At 39.7% G+C, this 19,173-nt stretch overlaps 1 protein-coding gene across 6 annotated transcripts in view; it reads right to left on the bottom strand.

Annotated features, from left to right (window-relative positions):
* Positions 1-19,173, bottom strand: part of AFF2 (AF4/FMR2 family member 2) — a 518,440-nt gene that overhangs the window by 105,413 nt on the left and 393,854 nt on the right. For all 6 annotated transcript variants that reach the window (XM_030933764.1, XM_030933766.1, XM_030933765.1 and 3 more), the window contains one exon: positions 5,962-6,058. In XM_030933764.1, the coding sequence (XP_030789624.1) occupies positions 5,962-6,058 (97 nt within the window). The remainder of the gene's footprint in view (positions 1-5,961; positions 6,059-19,173) is intronic.

The following is a 19,173-nucleotide window of genomic DNA, read 5'->3' as shown; positions in this document are numbered from 1 at the left end:
CTGAACATTTTCAGTCATATCAAATGTTTTCTGAACTTACTAACTGTGCTAAATGAAGTCATCTAATATTTCAATCTAATTCATATTAATAAGATGTTATTAATGTTGTAATGCCCTAAAGGAAATTTCTAACAAGACCCATCTCTTTTATGGCTTTTAGATTTCTAAAGTCTGCTGCTTCTAATGCCAATGTGAGATAACTGCGGCATGAGACAGCCAGGCCCAGATCTAAATAGGTTTCAGAACCCAGTCATCACAAGCCAACCTGCTACCTGTGGACACCAGGCTACATGTTTAGGGCTGTGGAAATCAGACATCATAATATCACTCAATTAAACATTAAGCAGATGTTTACCTGGCTCTAAGAGCATGTGCTGGAGGGAGCTTTGGAGTTTGCCTGCCACATATTCTAGAAGCCTTTGGAATAAGTCAAATTGCCGATAGTTTAAAACTTTAAAGACAGCGATTTTAATAAACCTGTCGATACAATTTCTTTGTTAAAAAAAAATTGAGACTGATTAGGCTACTTATATTGAAAGAGAAGCACAAGGTCTATATCTTTAGATCTTTTATTGAACTGCAAGCGGAGCATCAATAACTGCTTCTCAGCTGTAAATGAAAATTGATTCCAGGTTTAACTCCTAATTTTCAGGGGTTCCTTTAACCCCGAGAAAAATGAAAAGAAAAACTGACAAAAAAGAAAAACCAGAGGTTTAGTGGTATGAGGCAGGGGCATACAGAAATACAGAGAACATAACATATTCCCACTCCCAAAACATCTGTCCTCCTGGGTCAGGCCACTCCCTAGCCAAACCCCAGTGGCCATCTCTGCCTGCCCTGGAGGACTGACTTGAAAATGGCAATTCAATAAGTGTTTCATGGGGAAGGCCAGGGCTGGATTTTATATCTATGATGCCATCTATGATGGCAGCTGAGAAGTAAAAAATGCAGTCAGCCGGATAATGGACACCATGTGGCCCCCAAATCTCAACCATGCCATTGATATCAAACTTAAAAAATACATGGCACCACATATGTTTATTCAGACACTAAGTACATAGCACTATGTCTAATTCCAACACGGTTCTGGATGTTTGCAAAGTCCAATGTCAACTTCAAATAGTTATTTATCTCCCATTCAGGGATAGCTCCTGAGAGAGAGCCAAGATGAGTACAGCATCCTAGAAGAGCCTTCAAGCCTTTCTTTAGGGCATAACATGAGCTCAGAAAGAGAAGTTAAGAACTACAATAGAAGGGTATGAATCAACTCTCCACCCATGCCAATTTTTGGAAGAAAAGCTCTTTTAGAGACACATAATTTCCTGGAGGACTTGGTGCAGATCATTGGCAACCTAACCTTTCTTCCTGGGATCTCTAGTTTAAAAGTTGTCAGGGCTTAGACGAAAGTTAAGGTCATTCATATCCAATGGCTGCCTTTGGGGGCCAGTTAAGACATGCAACGCAGTTCCTAGCAGATCCCTATGGATACCTAGGCCAAAATGAAGGGCTGTGTCTATTTCCCTATGGATCCTAAAGAGAGGGCTGCCAGTTAATGTTTAAAAGGACCACACGGAAGAGTAACCACCTATTGTGTAATTCAAAGCATTTTCTTATACACTGTCTTCACTTGATCCTTACAATACTCCTATGAGTCAGACAAGGCTGGTTTATTCCAGTCTACTGGTAAAAGATCTGAGATTTAGAGATGTTAAACAACTTTCCCAATGCAATATAGCTAGTATTTGAGGCCTGGGATTAAACCCCAGGCTTCTTTATTCCAAAAACTATGTTCTTAATATCTACAGTTAAAATTACTCATGGCCAGGCACACAGCTAATCAACTTTAGGATGACAGAACATTTTCATTCAAGTTTGCCATATACAGGATAGATAATCCAGCAACTGTCTTTAACATCCCATTCCTTACAAGAAAAGGGAAAGTAAATATATGTAGCATCTCAAAGAATATGAAGCTTTTTAGATCATTAGTAGCACTCATAATGATGATGATTATTATCACGTAAAGTGGTGAGTAATTACCATGTGCTAAGCATAGTGTCAGGTGCTTTTGCCTGTATTGATTCACCTAATCATTGAATCCCCAGTATGACCCATTGAAGAAGGTCCTATTTTTACCTCTATTTTATAGGTACTTAGATCTTTGCCCAAGGTCAACCAGTTTGAGTGTGGCAGAGCTAGAATTCAAAGCCATGTCTGTGTGACTATATAGCTATAATCTCACATACTCTCCTACACTGTCCCAGCATTGTCCCACCACCTTAGAACACAGCATGGATATGTCTGCTGTCCAAATAGTCCCAACCAAGAAAGTCAAATGCAGTAGAGGACTAGAGAGAAAATACAAAGTTTTAACAGGTATTTTTAGGCTGCAATCACTATCGCTTCTTCATTGAAGCCATGCACATGTATGATTATATATCGCTTACTTTAAAGAGTCATTCAAAGGTAAAATCTTCTGTTAAAAAAGTTTTCTTATGATCATGAGTCTCTATGGCTGATCATTTGGTATCTTTAATTTATATATTATAATTCCCCCATTCTGAACTCATGTTCCATTTTCCCATTTGAGGGAATAATATTTAGCATTTGAACATACTCTACTTGCTCTGCTAGTGTTTATGCACACGACCTGTCACCTGGCTCAGCATGGCTAATACTGCTGTAGAAGGTGGAAGTGGCAAAAAAGTGGAGGCTGTTTTGATCGTAAGATACTCAGTACCCAAATGCCAGTTTAGAAGCCGACACAACTTGATCCTGTATTTCATTTTCATGCATGTATTTGAAACGTATTCTCTTGGGGATGTTTATGCTCTAAGCCCACAGTATAAGCTCTTAGGCACTGTTTGAAAAAGATTGCTGTATATTCACTACACCTGGATAATCTGAGTTTCGTCAAATGAGTCAAGGTGTGATGACTATGGATGAGATGATTCGGGGATGTCTCCAGAAAGTAAATGGCTTTTTTATTGGACTATGTCTGCATGAATGCAGCCACTGAGTTCTGAGCCATTTCTATTATGTCAGCTGAAACCAGCAGTGTTGTCTGGGCCCTTGAGTACAGTTTTATGGACTAATGCATTTGTCTGTATGCTTTCTCCCCAATCATTCTGCCACAAATGGAGTGACTCTGCAATTCTTTTGCTCAGCTAAGAGGCCCAACCCTACTGCTAAGGTTTGCTGTAAGGTTCAAATGAGACACCACACCTAGCTTGTGCCTGGCACAGAGCAAGAGTGGTTCTAAAAACGGTAATCTCAATACTCCTCCTTATGATGATGCTGGAGGTATGACTGTCCCAATTCAAAGACAAGTGAACAGTACTATGTTATCTACATGGCACTATATTATCTAAAAATGATTTTGGTGATTCCTCTATAAGTTAACTGTAGAATTACCGTGTGACTCATCAATTCCCCTTCTAGGTACACACCAGAAAGAAAACATGTCTATATGAAACTTGTACACAAATCTTCACAGTAGCACTACTCACAGTAGCCAAAAGTTGGAAACAATCAAAATGTCCGTCTAATGATGAGTAGATAAAGAAAATGTGGTTTATTCATACGATGGAATGCTACTTAGCCATAAAACAAAATGAAGTACTGATACATGACATCGAAGAATCAAGAAAACATTATGGTGAGTGAAAGAAGCCAGACAAAAAAGGTCACATGTTATAGGATTCCAGTTATATGAAACAGACAAATCCATAGAGTCAAAAAGTAGATTAGCAGTTGTAAGGGGTTAGGGGGAGGGGGAAATGGGGAGTAACTGTTTAACGGGTATGGAATTTCCACTTGGAGTGATGAAAAATTCTGGAACTGGGATGGATGCACAACCTTGTGAATGTATTAAGTGTCACAGAATTGAACACTTTAAAATGGTTAATTTTACATTAAGTGAATTTTGCCACAAAAAAGAGAAAATTATGTCAACCCATTTACTTTTGCAAAAGGACATTATGCATCCTAAAGGCAGAGCTCTGCAAACATTGCTAGTATTACTGCTGCCACTACTGCACAAGCATTCTCTTTTGGTCTATAGCCTTCCAGGTCTTGTAACTAATCTTCAGACTCTAGAAGGAGGGTTCATTTGCAAATGTTTATAACCTTGTGCCTACATCTTGCTCCTAGGACTCAGTTAGAGGGAATAAGTTGTCATTTTGCCTCACCTTAGAGCCCCCAGTTCAATCTCCCCATCCAATTTTCACTGAGAATCTAAGCCTTTTTGAGGAAGACATCATGACTAGAGGCAGCATGCCATAAAAAGGTTCCAACCTACCAATCCTGATCATCTGAGAGTCTCAGCAGTGAATATACCCTAACACCTAGATGATTCAGGCCAACAGACCCTTTGCCAATTTTAAGATAAATACAGAAAATAACTTTATAAGTTAAAAAGATTACATTCATATAATTACATGAAGAGGAAGTCAATGTGCAAAATCTACTTTCAATTATTATTGAATTCTGCTTTAAACATTTCAATTAAAAAGCAACTTTTTATCTGTCAAAATCAACGATCTGGAATGTTTTCGTTTTTGCTTCTGTTTTACTTACAAATATGATGATGCTCCTGTCATTGGCGTATTAAATGTGTGAGGCAGAAATGACAATTTTTGGAAATTAAGTGTGCATTTTACATTTGCTATGAAGCCCAACTCAAGTAGGAGGGAGACAGCTTGCATTCAGCAAATGTACACCAAGTCCCTGGGAAACAGTTGTGAAATTGGCTTAGGCCAGCACTGTGTAGTCTGTACTTACCCTATGGTTGTTCTTGATAAAGCACTAAACTTGCAAAGATGCAATTATTTTTTACATATTATTAAAATTCAAGCACAAGAAAGTGGAGAAAGTAAAGTAGATGAAAGTTTTGGCCACATAACTTTGAAGATGGATTTGATTTTTAAAGTATACCAGAATGGTAGGAGTTCTAGTGTGGTAAACAACTGTAGATGAGAATAGAGTAGCTGAACCTTGATAATTTTTCCTAAGCTTTTCTTTGCAGGCTCTTCCTCATGAAATGTTTAATCAACATGGAATTCCATATTTGTTAACTCTCTTGAAATATCAGTGCATAAGCATTCCTTTAAACAGTCTGTTTTATAATGTAGCAGACTTCACTGTAGGAAGATCTTGGTCAGGTACTGGATTTAAAGAAAGGCAATCCTGCATTCCTCATTTGAGGTGATAAGCACACCCAGAAGGACCTCACATTCCAGACAGTTCTCCATCAAAGAGAAAATGTGGAAGCATCATTGACACCACACACTAGGTTGCCATTCTCATGAGTCATAAATGATACTTGGCCTTTTCAAATCATAAAGTCCAGTCTCATTGAAATGCTGAAAACACGCATTTCTGCCATCTCATTTGGTGGTAAAGTACTGTAAATGCTTAAAGTGTGGAATAGAAGGAGACAAGGGCAGCAGCAAGTTTTTGCCAAATGTCTTTTGCCTAAAGGTTCATTTAAGTGGCAAGAGGTTGCATATTGATTCTCAGCTGCATTCTGAAATGGTACATCTGGGAAAGGTGAATGAAGCATCACATTTATATCTAAATTAATGAGTATGGGCTCCAAGCCTCACACCAGAGTCACCAAACGAAAGTTATACCTCACCCAGGACAATAAGTAGTCCAAGAGAGGGTAAGACAATCTCTATTGTTTACTACTGACCAGCATTTGTGTATGGAACAGAGAGAGAGATTGGAGGGGGTTGAAAGCAGTTTTAAAGAGCTCTGCATCTCCTTACTATAGCTTTAATGAAAGGTTGAGCTGATTTGACTTGTTCCAGAACACTATGCTCATCTTTGCTTCTTTCCCTCTCTCCAAAGCCCAGAGATAAAGCATGGGGAAGTTTGTGCATGTCAAAGCATGTCAAAGCCATTCCAGTTCCTCCTGCCCCCACTTAGTCCCAAAACAAAGCCCCAAGCTCTTCTTACCTGGTAGAGCTCAGTGGCAGTACACTGAGTGGTCAAGGTCTTCACAGGCTCAAGGTCATCTTCATCACTGCTCAGCTTCAGGTCATCCTCAAGCATCCTACAAAGAGATCAGAGTGGTGTTTGAGTTAGAAAACATATTTTCTAAATCATCCTCAGATACATCTTGCAATGAGAATAAAGTATTGGAGCTACAATCTGACAGCTGCAAATCCTTCAAATGTGTAGAGGGAACTAAGATCGTTTCACCTAATTAGATATTTGAGCTCTTATATTTATGTCATACTTTGCACATATCTTTCCTCTCTACCTTCCCCTAAATCAAGGGGAAAATACTATTTCAGGATCTCCAGAGATGACTGGATTCTATATGTTTTTGCTACTAAAAGTGCAATAAATGTACTGATCAATCACTGTGTATGTGGGATGTGGCATTGGATCTCTACATGAGAAGGTGCTCGGAGTCTCCCATGAAAGAAGAGGGGCATGATCACAGTCCCTAGCTCTAGAGGCTGTTGTCAAAGCCTGCTGGGTCTCTCTGGATGATGGAGGTAAAAGGCACAGTGAACCTGGACTCTCTTTCAGTGCCCTCTGCTGCTGGGTAGCTAGGTGGCCACAAAAGAGCTGGGAGAGAAATGGCTAGTCATTAACCTTCTGATATATGACCGATCTCTTCCTGTAAAATTTGATCTGAGAGATATAAGCCCATGATGTGGATAAGAAATCTTTCTTTCCTAAGGCAAGGCACCTGAAAAATGAGTGGTCTGGATTTTGGTGATGAACTAGCACTTTCAAAATTGTTTATGGAGTCACAGAGCCTTTTGTTTCCATAGAGATATTAATTCCAGTGGCATCCTCTCTATCTCCAAGTGTGAGCTACAGCAGGAAGAATAGCTTATTATCTTAAAATTCCAGCTACACTGTCTTTAAAGACCCATTGGTGTTCATATTTTTATTTACTAAATACAACTTTATACCTCATCCTTAGGCTTCAAGAGGAGACAGTCTCAGCCTCTCTGGACCAATGACCATTTCCTATGCATATATTGCTTTTTCTTGCATCTAGGCTCTGCATCAGGCTCAGTTCCAGGTCTAGAAATCTCTTTCTCAACTCTAGAAATCCCATTTATCCTTTGTAGCCCAATGATCCCACTTCCTCTACAAAAGCTTTCTAGAAAGAACTCCCATCTCAGGAAGAATATTTTTTTCCTCTGCCCAACCCTCAGCTCCATCTGGATCACAGCACAGCTTTCCACTGAATCTCTCCCCACTAGTCCGTATTTCCCATGAGGGCAGGGGGTGCAGCATTTTCACCTCACTGTGCTTCACAGCATCTTCCCACAAATGATAGAGTCTACTGGGATCATTTTGCAGACAAGGAAGGAAAGATTCAGAGAGGTTAATTGCTTTGCTCAAGCTCACACAGTTATTAATAGTTAGTGCTAGAGCCACTCCTGAAATTTCCATCTCTGTAATCCCACTTGGGTGTTTTTCCAGAAGAGAAGCCAGAAGGGAAAAGGAAGCTTCTAATTTGATAAATAGGGGGAAAGTTACTTCAGAGGTTATGTTCAAGTATTGAAAAGAGAGTCAGGGCAGAGTGGATATCCAATAACTCTCCAAGAAAAGCACAGCTCCCCCACTTTCATGCTCAGTCACATAACACTAGAATGTTTACACTGAGGTCTGCAAACCAAAGACTGATATAAAGGATGATTGGTGGGAAGGACAACTGTTAGAGTAGCTTTCAGATAAACTAAATTTGCAGGATTTATGACTGTCCTTCAAGAGACTAATGGATGTTTTGAAGATCTTAGAGAAGGAGAAAAAGTGTATCTTGGTATTTCTTTTGCAGTTGCAGGCTCATGACTGAACAAATAATTCTTTACAACACATTGTGGGAGATGAAGACTATATCATTCTCATAAGCTATAGAACTTAAATATTTAAAAACTACCTATGCTTGTTATTATAAATGGCTTTACTTCCCGTGTGTGTGTGTGTGTGTGTGTGTGTGTGTGTGTGTGTGTGTGTGTGTATGTGTGTGTGTGTATCTCGATACAGCTAGGGAATGTCTATGTGTTAATCTATATTCAAGTAGTCAGCAAAAGAAATGGTAAATAATTCCTGCATTTAGAGGGTCAATTTTCAGAGACAGAGGAAGCCCTAAGTATTTGACCAGCAGCATGGAACTTGGTCCTCACAATACTTCTATGAAGGAGATGGTGTTACAGCTGCATTTTTCAGATGGAGACTCTGAGGTTTAGAGAGATTAAGGGGCTTGCTTGTGAACAGACAGCTAGAAATCAAGGAGGCAAACATGGAACCTAGATCATCTCCAGCCAGAATTGGGAGTAGACAAGGTTTTCCTAGAGGGTACAACTTATAAAAGATGGTATATTCAATAAAATTGACAGCAACAACAAAAACCTCACAAAACATATTAGCATGGAGTCAAGACATTGGGATTCAATTGCTGGCTAATCATAAACCCCAATATCTGGGGTAATTTACCAGCTCTGAGGTTCATCTGTGCCCCTCATCTCTTCAATGGGATAATACTTTGGTTCCGTCACAGGAGGGTGGTGGTGAGCATAACAGGAGCTAATGCATGTGAAAGTGCTTTATGAAAGCACAAAACTAATAATGTGGGGCACCATTAGTTTGGAAAGATATCTCAGTTGGAAATAATGAACTTCATTAATACTATTAACAAGCAATCAGAAGCAGAAGTTTCTGTGTGCCTTTGCTCCTCTCCTTTTAATTTTCTGAACAGTCTGAAGGTAATCCATGATGACTTGGGAAATGTCTAAGGGCATCTCAAGACCAGATGTAGAAATGTGGTTGTGGTCTTCAGGTTTCTCTCCTTCAGGTAGAAGTAGCACATCCAGAGTCAGAGCACAGAGTTCTGAACTCAGCAGTTATTTTACTCTCCAATCAACATTATATTATTTTTAACATGGAGATGAAATGCACTCCAACGTACAATTCTGGAAATAGGCAGCCAATCTACACAGTGATTGACATTAAACAACCTCCCCCACCCCGCCCCCACCATGCAACAAGCTTGGTATGGATTTGGTTGTTAATAAAGGAAAATCTGATGCATATATTTAAGTCCCAGTAAACACAAGTCAAGGAAGTAACTAGGAAGGCAAATTACTATTAGTTATCTCTGGAGGCACTAGGCATTCATTTCATTCCACTTCTTCCCTGACCTATTAAGCTTTATTATTGAATATACATGTACTTGTTTGCATTTTCATCCTTGGCTAATGCTGAACATTACTCTAGGGAAAGCGTAGGATTATGAAAGATTTTAGATTTAATTATTATAGCAGCACCATTCACACCCAATGCAGTTAAAGTCGTCTCAGCAGAAAAATGGTGATCTCTTTTCATGAGGTTATAATTCCATAGACAATTCATCACACATTGGCTACCACAAAAATGTGAAAAAAATTGCTCATATAAATGTATGCTTGTGTGTGTGATCTTAAAAACAAAACAAACAAAACAAAACAAAACAAAAAAACAGACATTGTTCTTCAACTTTTCAATTAGGTGAAAACAGAACCCTGTTGTTTGTTCAGGGTCTAGTCAACCATAATGTTCATCTTGGTGTAAAAATGTTTTTATTTTTACTATGATCTATAATTTCTAGTATTAAGACATAGAATAACCTATAAAACTGAACAAAAACCCAAGTTCTTGCCCTGAGGAGATGATCCTATAAAAGTTCAGATAGTGAAATTTGGATGAGATGGAATGGACCAAAAGAGGATCTTTGTCCTTGGTTTTCTGAGGTTCAAGCTGAGCTTAGTGGCCTCCAAGGGCTCTTTGCACTGAAACATTCTAGTGCACTATGACATGACAGGTCCCATGTGAATCATAACCATAAAATCATAAGATCACACTTCAAAAACTTTGCCAATTTACATAGTGGAAGGCTTAGGTGATTTTGAAGAGGTTAAAATAGAGGGCTTGAAACATTATTATAGAAAGTTGTGGGAAGAAGCCCTTAGTTGAGTCAGCATGAACTTATGAGCAAGGTCTCGAGAAACAAAAAGACCTAAGTTCAAATACAGGAATTCCTATTGGATTTTTTTTATCCAGTAAATAAGACCCTTTAAATCTCAATTTTCTATATGTTAAAATGGATAATAATAATATCCACTCTGGACAATTTTTAGAATTAGAAAATAAAGATTACACAAATTGCCTAGGAGCCAATATAGCTACCAGCTATCACTTTCATCTTAGTTACTATTGATATTGTTATTATTATTGTCAGAGGAATTTTGTTGTACAATAATTTTTAAAAGCTATGGTGGTAACCCAAAGGCTGGCAGAGGTATCAGGCCCTACACATCATTGGAAACTCTTGACCAAATAAGGAGAGATTCAAAGACTATTAAGGAGTTTGGAAAGTTTTGGAGCTTTGGTTTACTCATCTAGAAATGGCCTAAACTCATCAGGTCTGTCTTGGGTTTTCTTAGATCCTCTTGGAGTGCTTAAGATATCCCAGAAATTTGAAAGTCAGTCGCAAGAGGAAACATCCAGACAGTACCAAGTGAGAGTTCAGAAAAAAATGAGTGGCCCCAATGTTCTGACTCTCATACGTGGGAATCTACCTGCTGATCCAGAGAAATGAACCAAGGGTGACCCCCCACTGGAAGTTGTGCTCACCTTGAGCACCGTGTCTTTAGGCCTGTCACTCTCAGGAGGCTGTTCCGACACACATCTGGCTCTGAAGTTTGTGTGTAAGACTGTGCATAATAGGCTCCTACTTGATCCAGAATCCTTGCTCAGAAACAACCGTTGGCACATTGAGTTGTTCTTAGAACTTGCAAGCCTACACAGTGCCTTTTTGTGAACTACAAAATGATGTTCCTCTTGGCAGACAGCAGCACTCGATACTGGGTAGATTCCAGCTTCAAGGTATCTATAGTGCTAGCTGCAATGCTGGTGATTGATTCTCAGATGTACTCTTCCAATTGGAAGTACTTGAGAGTGCTATCTCTTTCACCATGTCACTGTGTCACCTAGTGGAGAAAATGGCAACATCCCTAACATATGGTCATACATGTTTTCTCTGATAGGTAGCTAACAATACCTTTCTATTGTTCAGTACCTTTAATCGTGAGAATGATCTTCCAGTTAGGAGTTGCCATGAGCTTTCCTGTACCTTCTACCTTGCAGCTGGAGTCTTGTTCTCTATAGTTCACACTCAGAGACTAGACTTGTAATGGTGTTGGAGACAGAACCAGTGTTGCTACCTCTGTCATACAGGAGAGGGAGGAGGCTATTACGCTCAGGTTTTAAGCTATTAACTAAAACAGAGCTATAACTTCTGGTCCAATGAGTTTGGGGTCCTCTGGTTACTGGTTTAAATTATCATTGTCTTTCCAAATACCCCAGAGTTCATGGCAATCAGAGTAAGTTTCTGATGGCCCAAATGAATGACACAGTTGACTTTGAGGATAATAACACAGCCTAGAGAGGGCTTGCATGTCCTCATTAGGCAGAGTCTTACTGTAGTCTCTCTTCTAGAATAGTAACTTAGCCCTCTTGACTCCTTAAAGGGCACTTCTTCTTCATAAAGTAAGCTAAAAGAAATAAAACATGACTGGTTTAGAATTACTCAGGGAATTATATATTTTCCTATCTAGTGCTTTGTAGTCTCTGCAGCATTGAATCATTTGTTGGTAGGAAGGCAGGTGATAAGGAAGAGAAGGTGATATTTTTTAGGGAATTCATTCAGTTTCCATGCAGTAAAGGTGCTCAGGCTATTTTTTCCCCTTTAGGAAGAGATATATTTCATTTTCCCAAGGTTTTAACTTAAAATTTTCTGATTCAATGGCCACCACCTCACTGGGAATCCTACAGAATCCCGGTCTGAGGGCTGTGGCAGTGACAAGCCATTTGAAAATCTGTATTATACTGTATAGGAACAAATCTCCAAGCTCTATCAGGTGGGGACCCATAGCCCAGTGCCAACCACTGTGCCCACAGGCAGGGACTAAACATGCACTCTGCCATAGGCATGTGGGCCTGATAAAGATTGTCTTCTGTAGCTGATGGCCTTCCAGGGGGTTGAGAAAATAGGTATTTCATAAGATTAACTGGGCTCCTTAGTGTGAGAACTAGGAGTTCCCTTAGGGGCCATCTACTCCAGGGACTGGCCAGCTGAAGGCCTCAGCCCAAAGCAGCCTTCCCTCTGTTTCTATACTGCTTATGATTTTAGAATAGTTTTTTTTCTTTTTTTTTTTAATACTTTAAGTTCTAGGGTACATGAGCACAACGTGCAGGTTTGTTACATACGTATACATGTGCCATGTTGGTATACCGCACCCATTAACTAGTCATTTACATTAGGTATATCTCCTAATGCTATCCCTCCCCCATCTTCCACCCACAACAGGCCCTGGTGTGTGATGTTCCCCTTCCTGTGTCCAAGTGTTCTCATTGTTCAATTCCCACCTATGAGTGAGAACATGTGGTGTTTGGTTTTTTGTTCTTGTGACAGTTTACTGAGAATGATGATTTCCAGCTTCACCCATGTCCCTACAAAGGACATGAACTCATTCTTTTTTATGGCTGCATAGTATTCCATGGTGTCTACGTGCCACATTTTCTTAATCTAGTCTATCATTGATAGACATTTGAGTTGGTTCCAAGTCTTTGCTATTGTGAATAGTGCCTCAATCAATATACATGTGCATGTGTCTTTATAGCAGCATGATTTATAATCCTTTGGGTATATACCCACTAATGGGATGGCTAGGTCAAATGGTATTTCTAGTTCTAGATTCTTGAGGAATCACCACACTGTCTTCCACAATGGTTGAACTAGTTTACAGTCCCACCAACAGTGTAAAAGTTTTCCTATTTCTCCACAACCTCTCCAGCACCTATTGTTTCCTGAGTTTTTAATGATCGCCATTCTAACTGGTGTGAGATGGTATCTCATTGTGGTTTTGATTTGCATTTCTCTGATGGCCAGTGATGATGAGCATTTTTTCATGTGTTTGTTGGTTGCATAAATGTCTTCTTTTGAGAAGTGTCTGTTCATATCCTTCACCCACTTTTTGATGGGTTTTTTTTTTTTTTTTCTTGTAAATTTGTTTGATTTCTTTGTAGATTCTGGATATTAGCCCTTTGTCAGATGATTAGATTGCAAAAATTTTTTCCCATTCTGTAGGTTGCCTGTTCACTCTGATGGTAGTTTCTTTTGCTGTGCAGAAGCTCTTTAGTTTAATTAGATCCCATTTGTCAATTTTGGATTTTGTTACTATTGATTTGGTGTTCTAGACATGAAGTCGGTCCCCATGCCTATGTCCTGAATGGTATTGCCTAGGTTTTCTTCAAGGGTTTTTAAGGTTTTAGGTCTAATATTTAAGTCTTTCATCCATTTTGAATTAATTTTTGTATAAGGTGTAAGAAAGGGATCAAGTTTCAGCTCTCTACATACGGCTAGCCAGTTTTCCCAGCATCACTTATTAAATAGGGAATCCTTTCCCCATTTCTTGTTTCTCTCAGGTTTGTCAAAGATCAGATGGCTGTAGATGTGTGGTATTATTTCTGAGGGCTCTGTTCTGTTCTATTGGGCTATATCTCTGTTTTGGTACCAGTACCATGCTGTTTTGGTTACTGTAGCTTTGTAGTATAGTTTGAAGTCAGGTAGCGTGATGCCTCCAGTTTTGTTCTTTTGGCTTAGGATTGACTTGGCAATGTGGGCTCTTTTTTGGTTCCATATGAACTTTAAAGTAATTTTTTCCAATTCTGTGAAGAAAGTCATTGGTAGCTTGATGGGGATGGCATTGAATCTATAAATTACCTTGTGCAGTATGGCCATGTTCACGATATTGATTCTTCTCATCCATGAGCATGGAATGTTCTTCAATTTGTTTGTGTCCTATTTTATTTAGTTGAGCTGTGGTTTGTAGTTTTCCTTGAAGAGGTCCTTCACATCCCTTGTAAGTTGGATTCCTAGGTATTTTATTCTCTGAAGCAATTGTGAATGGGAGTTCACTCATGATTTGGCTCTCTGTTTCTCTGTTATTGGTGTATAAGAATGCTTGTGATTTTTGCACATTAATTTTGTATCCTGAGACTTTGCTGAGGTTGCTTATGAGCTTAAGGAGATTTTGGGCTGAGATGATGGGGTTTTCTAAATATACAATCATGTCATCTGCAAACAGGGACAACTTGACTTCCTCTTTTCCTGAGTGAATACCCTTTGTTTCTTTTTCTTGCCTGATGGCCCTGGCCAGAACTTCCAACACTATGTTGAATAGGAGTGGTGAGAGAGGGCATCCCTGTCTTGTGCCAGTTTTCAAAGGGAATGCTTCCAGTTTTTGCCCATTCAGTATGATATTGGCTGTGGGTTTGTCATAAATAGCTCTCATTATTTTGAGATACATCCCATCAATACCTAACTTATTGAGCGTTTTTAGCATGAAGGGCTGTTGAATTTTGTCAAAGGCCTTTTCTGCATCTGTTGAGATAATCATGTAGTTTTTGTCTTTGGTTCTGTTTATATGCTGCATTAGGTTTATTGATTTGTGTATGTTGAACCAGCCTTGCATCCCAGGGATGAATCCCACTTGATCATGGTGGATAAGCTTTTTGATGTGCTGCTGGATTTGATTAGCCAGTATTTTATTGAGGATTTTTGCATCAATGTTCATCAGGGATATTGGTCTAAAATTCTCTTTTTTGTTGTGTCTCTGTCAGGCTTTGGTATCAGGATGATGTTGACCTCATAAAATGAGTTAGGGAGGATTCTGTCTTTTCCTATTGACTGGAATAGTTTCAGAAGGAATGGTACCAGCTCCTCCTTGTACCTCTGGTAGAATTCAGCTGTGAATCCATCTGGTCCTGGACTTTTTTTGGTGGGTAGGCTATTAATTGTTGCCTCAATTTCAGAGCCTACTATTGGTCTATTCAGGGATTCAACTTCTTCCTGGTTTAGTCTTGGAAGAGTGTAAGTGTCCATGAAATTATCCATTTCTTCTAGATTTTCTAGTTGATTTGTGTAGAGGTGTTTGTAGCATTCTCTGATGGTAGTTTGTATTTCTGTGGGGTCGGTTGTGATATCCCCTTTATCATTTTTTATTGCATCTATTTGATTCCTCTCTCTTTTCTTCTTTATTAGTCTTGGTAGCGGTCTGTCAATTTTGTTGATCTTTTCAAAAAACCAACTCCTGGATTCATTGATTTTTTGGAGGGTTTTTTGTGTCTCTATCTCCTTCAGTTCTGCTCTGATCTTAGTTATTTCTTGCCTTCTGCTAGCTTTTGCATATGTTTGCTCTTGCTTCTCTAGTTCTTTTCATTGTGATGTTAGAGTGTCAATTTCAGATCTTCCCTGCTTTCTTTTGTGGGCATTTAGTGCTATAAATTTCCCTCTACACACTGCTTTAAATGCATCCCAGAGATTCTGGTATGTTGTGTCTTTGTCATCACTGGTTTCAAAGAACGTCTTTATTTCTGCCTTCATTTCATTATGTACCCAGTAGTCATTCAGGAGCAGGTTGTTCAGTTTACATGCAGGTGAGCGGTTTTGAGTGAGTTTCTTAATCCCAAGTTCCAGTTTGATTGCACTGTGGTCTGAGAGACAGTTTGTTATATTTTTCTATTCTTTTACATTTGCTGAGGAGTGCTTTATTTCCAACTATGTGGTCAATTTTGGAATAAGTACAATGTGGTGCTGAGAAGAATGTATATTCTGTTGATTTGGGGTGGGCAGTTCTGTAGATGTCTATTAGGTCTGCTTGGTGCAGAGCTGAGTTCAATTCCTGGATATCCTTGTGAACTTTCTGTCTTGTTGATCTGTCTAATATTGACAGTGGGGTGTTAAAGTCTCCTATTATTGTTGTGTGGGAGTCTAAGTCTCTTTGTAGGTCTCTAAGGACTTGCTTTATGAATCTGGGTGCTCCTGTATTGGGTGCATATATATTTAGGATAGTTAGCTCTTCTTTTTGAATTGATACCTTTACCATTATGTAATGGCCTTCTTTGTCTCTTTTGATCTTTGTTGGATTAAAGTCTGTTTTATCAGAGACTAGGATGGCAACCCCGCCTTTTTTTATTTTCCATTTGGTTGGTAGATTTTCCTCCATCCCTTTATTTTGAGCCTGTGTGTGTCTCTGCACGTGAGATGGGTCTCCTGAATACAGCACACTGATGGGTCTTGACTCTTTATCCAATTTTCCAGTCTGTGTCTTTTAATTGGAGCATTTAGCCCATTTACATTTAAGGTTAATATTGTTATGTGTGAACTTGATCCTGTCATTATGATGTTAGCTGGTTATTTTGTTCATTAGTTGATGCATTTTCTTCCTAGCATCGATGGTCTTTACAATTTGGCATGTTTTGCAGTGGCTGGTAGCACATTTCCATGTTTAGTGCTTCCTTCAGGAGCTCTTGCAGGGCAGGTCTGGTGGTGACAAAATCTCTCAGCATTTGCTTGTCTGTAAAGGATTTTATTTCTCCTTCACTTACAAAGCTTTGTTTGGCTGGATATGAAATTCTGGGTTGAAAATTCTTTTCTTTAAGAATGTTGAATATTGGCCCCCACTCTCTTCTGGCTTGTAGAGTTTCTGCTGAAAGATCTGCTGTTAGTCTGATGGGCTTCCCTTTGTGGTTAACACGACCTTTCTCTCTGGCTGCCCTTAAGATTTTTTCCTTCATTTCAACTTTGGTGAACCTGACAATTATGTGTATTGGAGTTGCTCTTCTCGAGGAATATCTTTGTGGCGTTCTCTGTATTTCCTGAATTTGAATGTTAGTGTGCCTTGCTAGGTTGGGGAAGTTCTCCTGGATAGTATCCTGAAGAGTGTTTTCCAACTTGGTTCCATTCTCCCTGTCACTTTCAGGTACACCAATCAGACGTAGATTTGGTCTTTTCACATAGTCTTATATTTCTTGGAGGCTTTGTTTGTCTTTTTTTACTCTTTTTTTCTCTAAACTTCTCTTCTTGCTTCATTTCATTCGTTTGATTTTCAATCACTGATACCCTTTGTTCTAGTTGATCTAGTCAGCTACTGAAGCTTGTGTATTCATCACGTACTTCTTGTGCCATGGTTTTCAGCTCCATCAGGTCATTTAAGGACTTCTCTACACTGGTTATTCCAGTTAGCCATTTGTCTAATCTTTTTTCAAGGTTTTTAGCTTCTTTGCAATGGGTTTGAACTTCCTCCTTTAGCTTGGAGAAGTTTGATCGTCTGAAGCCTTCTACTCTCAACTCGTCAAAGTTATTCTCTGTCCAGCTTTGTCCCATTGCTGGTGAGGAGCTGCATTCCTTTGGAGGGGGAGAGGCTCTCTGATTTTCAGAATTATCAGCTTTTCTGCTGTTTTTTCCCCATCTTTGTGGTTTTATCTACCTTTGTTCTTTGATGATGGTGATGTACAGATGGGGTTCTGGTGTGGATGCCCTTTCTGTTTGTTAGTTTTCCTTCTAACAATCAGGACCCTCAGCTGCAGGTCTGTTGGAGTTTGCTGGAGGTTCACTCCAGACCCTGTTTGCCTGGGTATCAGCAGCGGAGGCTGCAGAATAATGAATATTGCTGAACAGAAAATGTTACTGCCTGATCTTTCCCCTGGAAGTTTCGTCTCAGAGGGGTACCCAGCTGTGTGAGGAGTCAGTCTGCCCCTACTGAAGGGTGCCTCCTAGTTAGGCTACTCGGGGGTCAGGGACCCACTTGAGGAGGCATTCTGTCTGTTCTCAGATCTCAAACTCCGTGCTGGAAGAACCACTACTCTCTTCAAATCTGGAAGAACCACTACTCTCTTCAAATCTGTCAGACAGGGACATTTAAGTCTGCAGAGGTTTCTGATGCCTTTTGTTTGGCTATGCCCTACCCCCAGAGGTGGAGTCTACAGAGGCAGGCAGGCCTCCTTGAGCTGCAGTGGACTCCACCCAGTTCGAGCTTCCCAGCGGCTTTGTTTACCTACTCAAGCCTCAGCAATGGCGGGCGCCCCTCCCCCAGCCTTGCTGCTGCCTTGCAGTTCGATCTTAGACTACTGTGCTAGCAATGAGCGAGGCTCCGTGGGTGTGGGACCCTCTGAGCCAGGCGTGGGATATAATCTCCTGGTGTGCCATTTGCTAAAACCATTGGAAAAGCGCAGTATTAGGGTGGGAGTGACCCGATTTTCCAGGTGCCATCTGTTACATCTTCGCTTGGCTAGGAAAGGGAATTCCCTGACCCCTTGCACTTCCCGGGTGAGGCGATGCTTCTCCCTGCTTTGGCTCATGCTCAGTGCGCTGCACCCACTGTCCTGCACCCACTGTCCGACAAGCCCCAATAAGATGAAACCAGCACCTCAGTTGGAAATGCAGAAATCACCTGTCTTCTGCCTCACTCATGCTGGGAGCTGTAGACTGGAGCTTTCCTATTCGGCCATCTTGGAACCGCCCCCCGAACAGTTTTTTTGTTTGTTTGTTTTTCATTTTTAAATGTGTAAAAAAATCAAAAGAAGAATAATATTTCACAACACATAAAAATTTATATGGAACTTAGATTTCATTATCCATAAATAAAGTGTTATTGGACTACAGCCACTCCCATTCATTATATATCATCCATGGCTGCTTTTGAGCTACAATGGCCAGGTTGAGTAGTTGCTACCAAATGAAGGCTTAAAATATTTACTATCTAGGTCTTTATCAAAATAAAATTTGCTGACCCTTGCTTTAAGCCCATGATTTTCAAACTCTTAAACTCAAAAAATCTTTTCTTGTGTAGCCAAATGAAACTTTATGAGAAACCTCAAATAAGATTAAAGTACTTTGTTTTGTTAACTCCCAGGGATTTGCAAGAACAAAGCCTAAAAACAACTCATCTAGTTAAGATTCCTTGTTTTATGGAGATGGTTGTGGCTCCATGAATATTGCATGAGATTTCATAAGAGAATCGGAGCTTAATTTTCTTACCCTCTCTGATCCTCAGTTTTCTCATCTATGCAATGGGAATAAAAAATAATATGTATCTCAGAGATTCAGAAAGTGCCACATAGTCTGACAGCCTAGAGAGCTGAGTTCTCAAACAATAGTAGGAGAAGAGTAGAGTAACTATCATTTTGTCTGGGCACATATGTGGTACATATGAATTTATATCTATATTGTATACATAAGCCAAAGCTAATAGTGTGAACACTGATGTACATGACTATTGACTTGAATCAAACCATCACCTCTTCAACGTTGGAATTCCT

This window comes from Rhinopithecus roxellana, chromosome 7 (genome assembly GCF_007565055.1).
Source record: "Rhinopithecus roxellana isolate Shanxi Qingling chromosome 7, ASM756505v1, whole genome shotgun sequence".
Lineage (NCBI taxonomy): Eukaryota > Metazoa > Chordata > Mammalia > Primates > Cercopithecidae > Rhinopithecus > Rhinopithecus roxellana.
The sequence above is the reverse complement of the archived record's forward strand: the minus strand, read 5'-3'. Positions and strand labels throughout refer to the sequence as shown.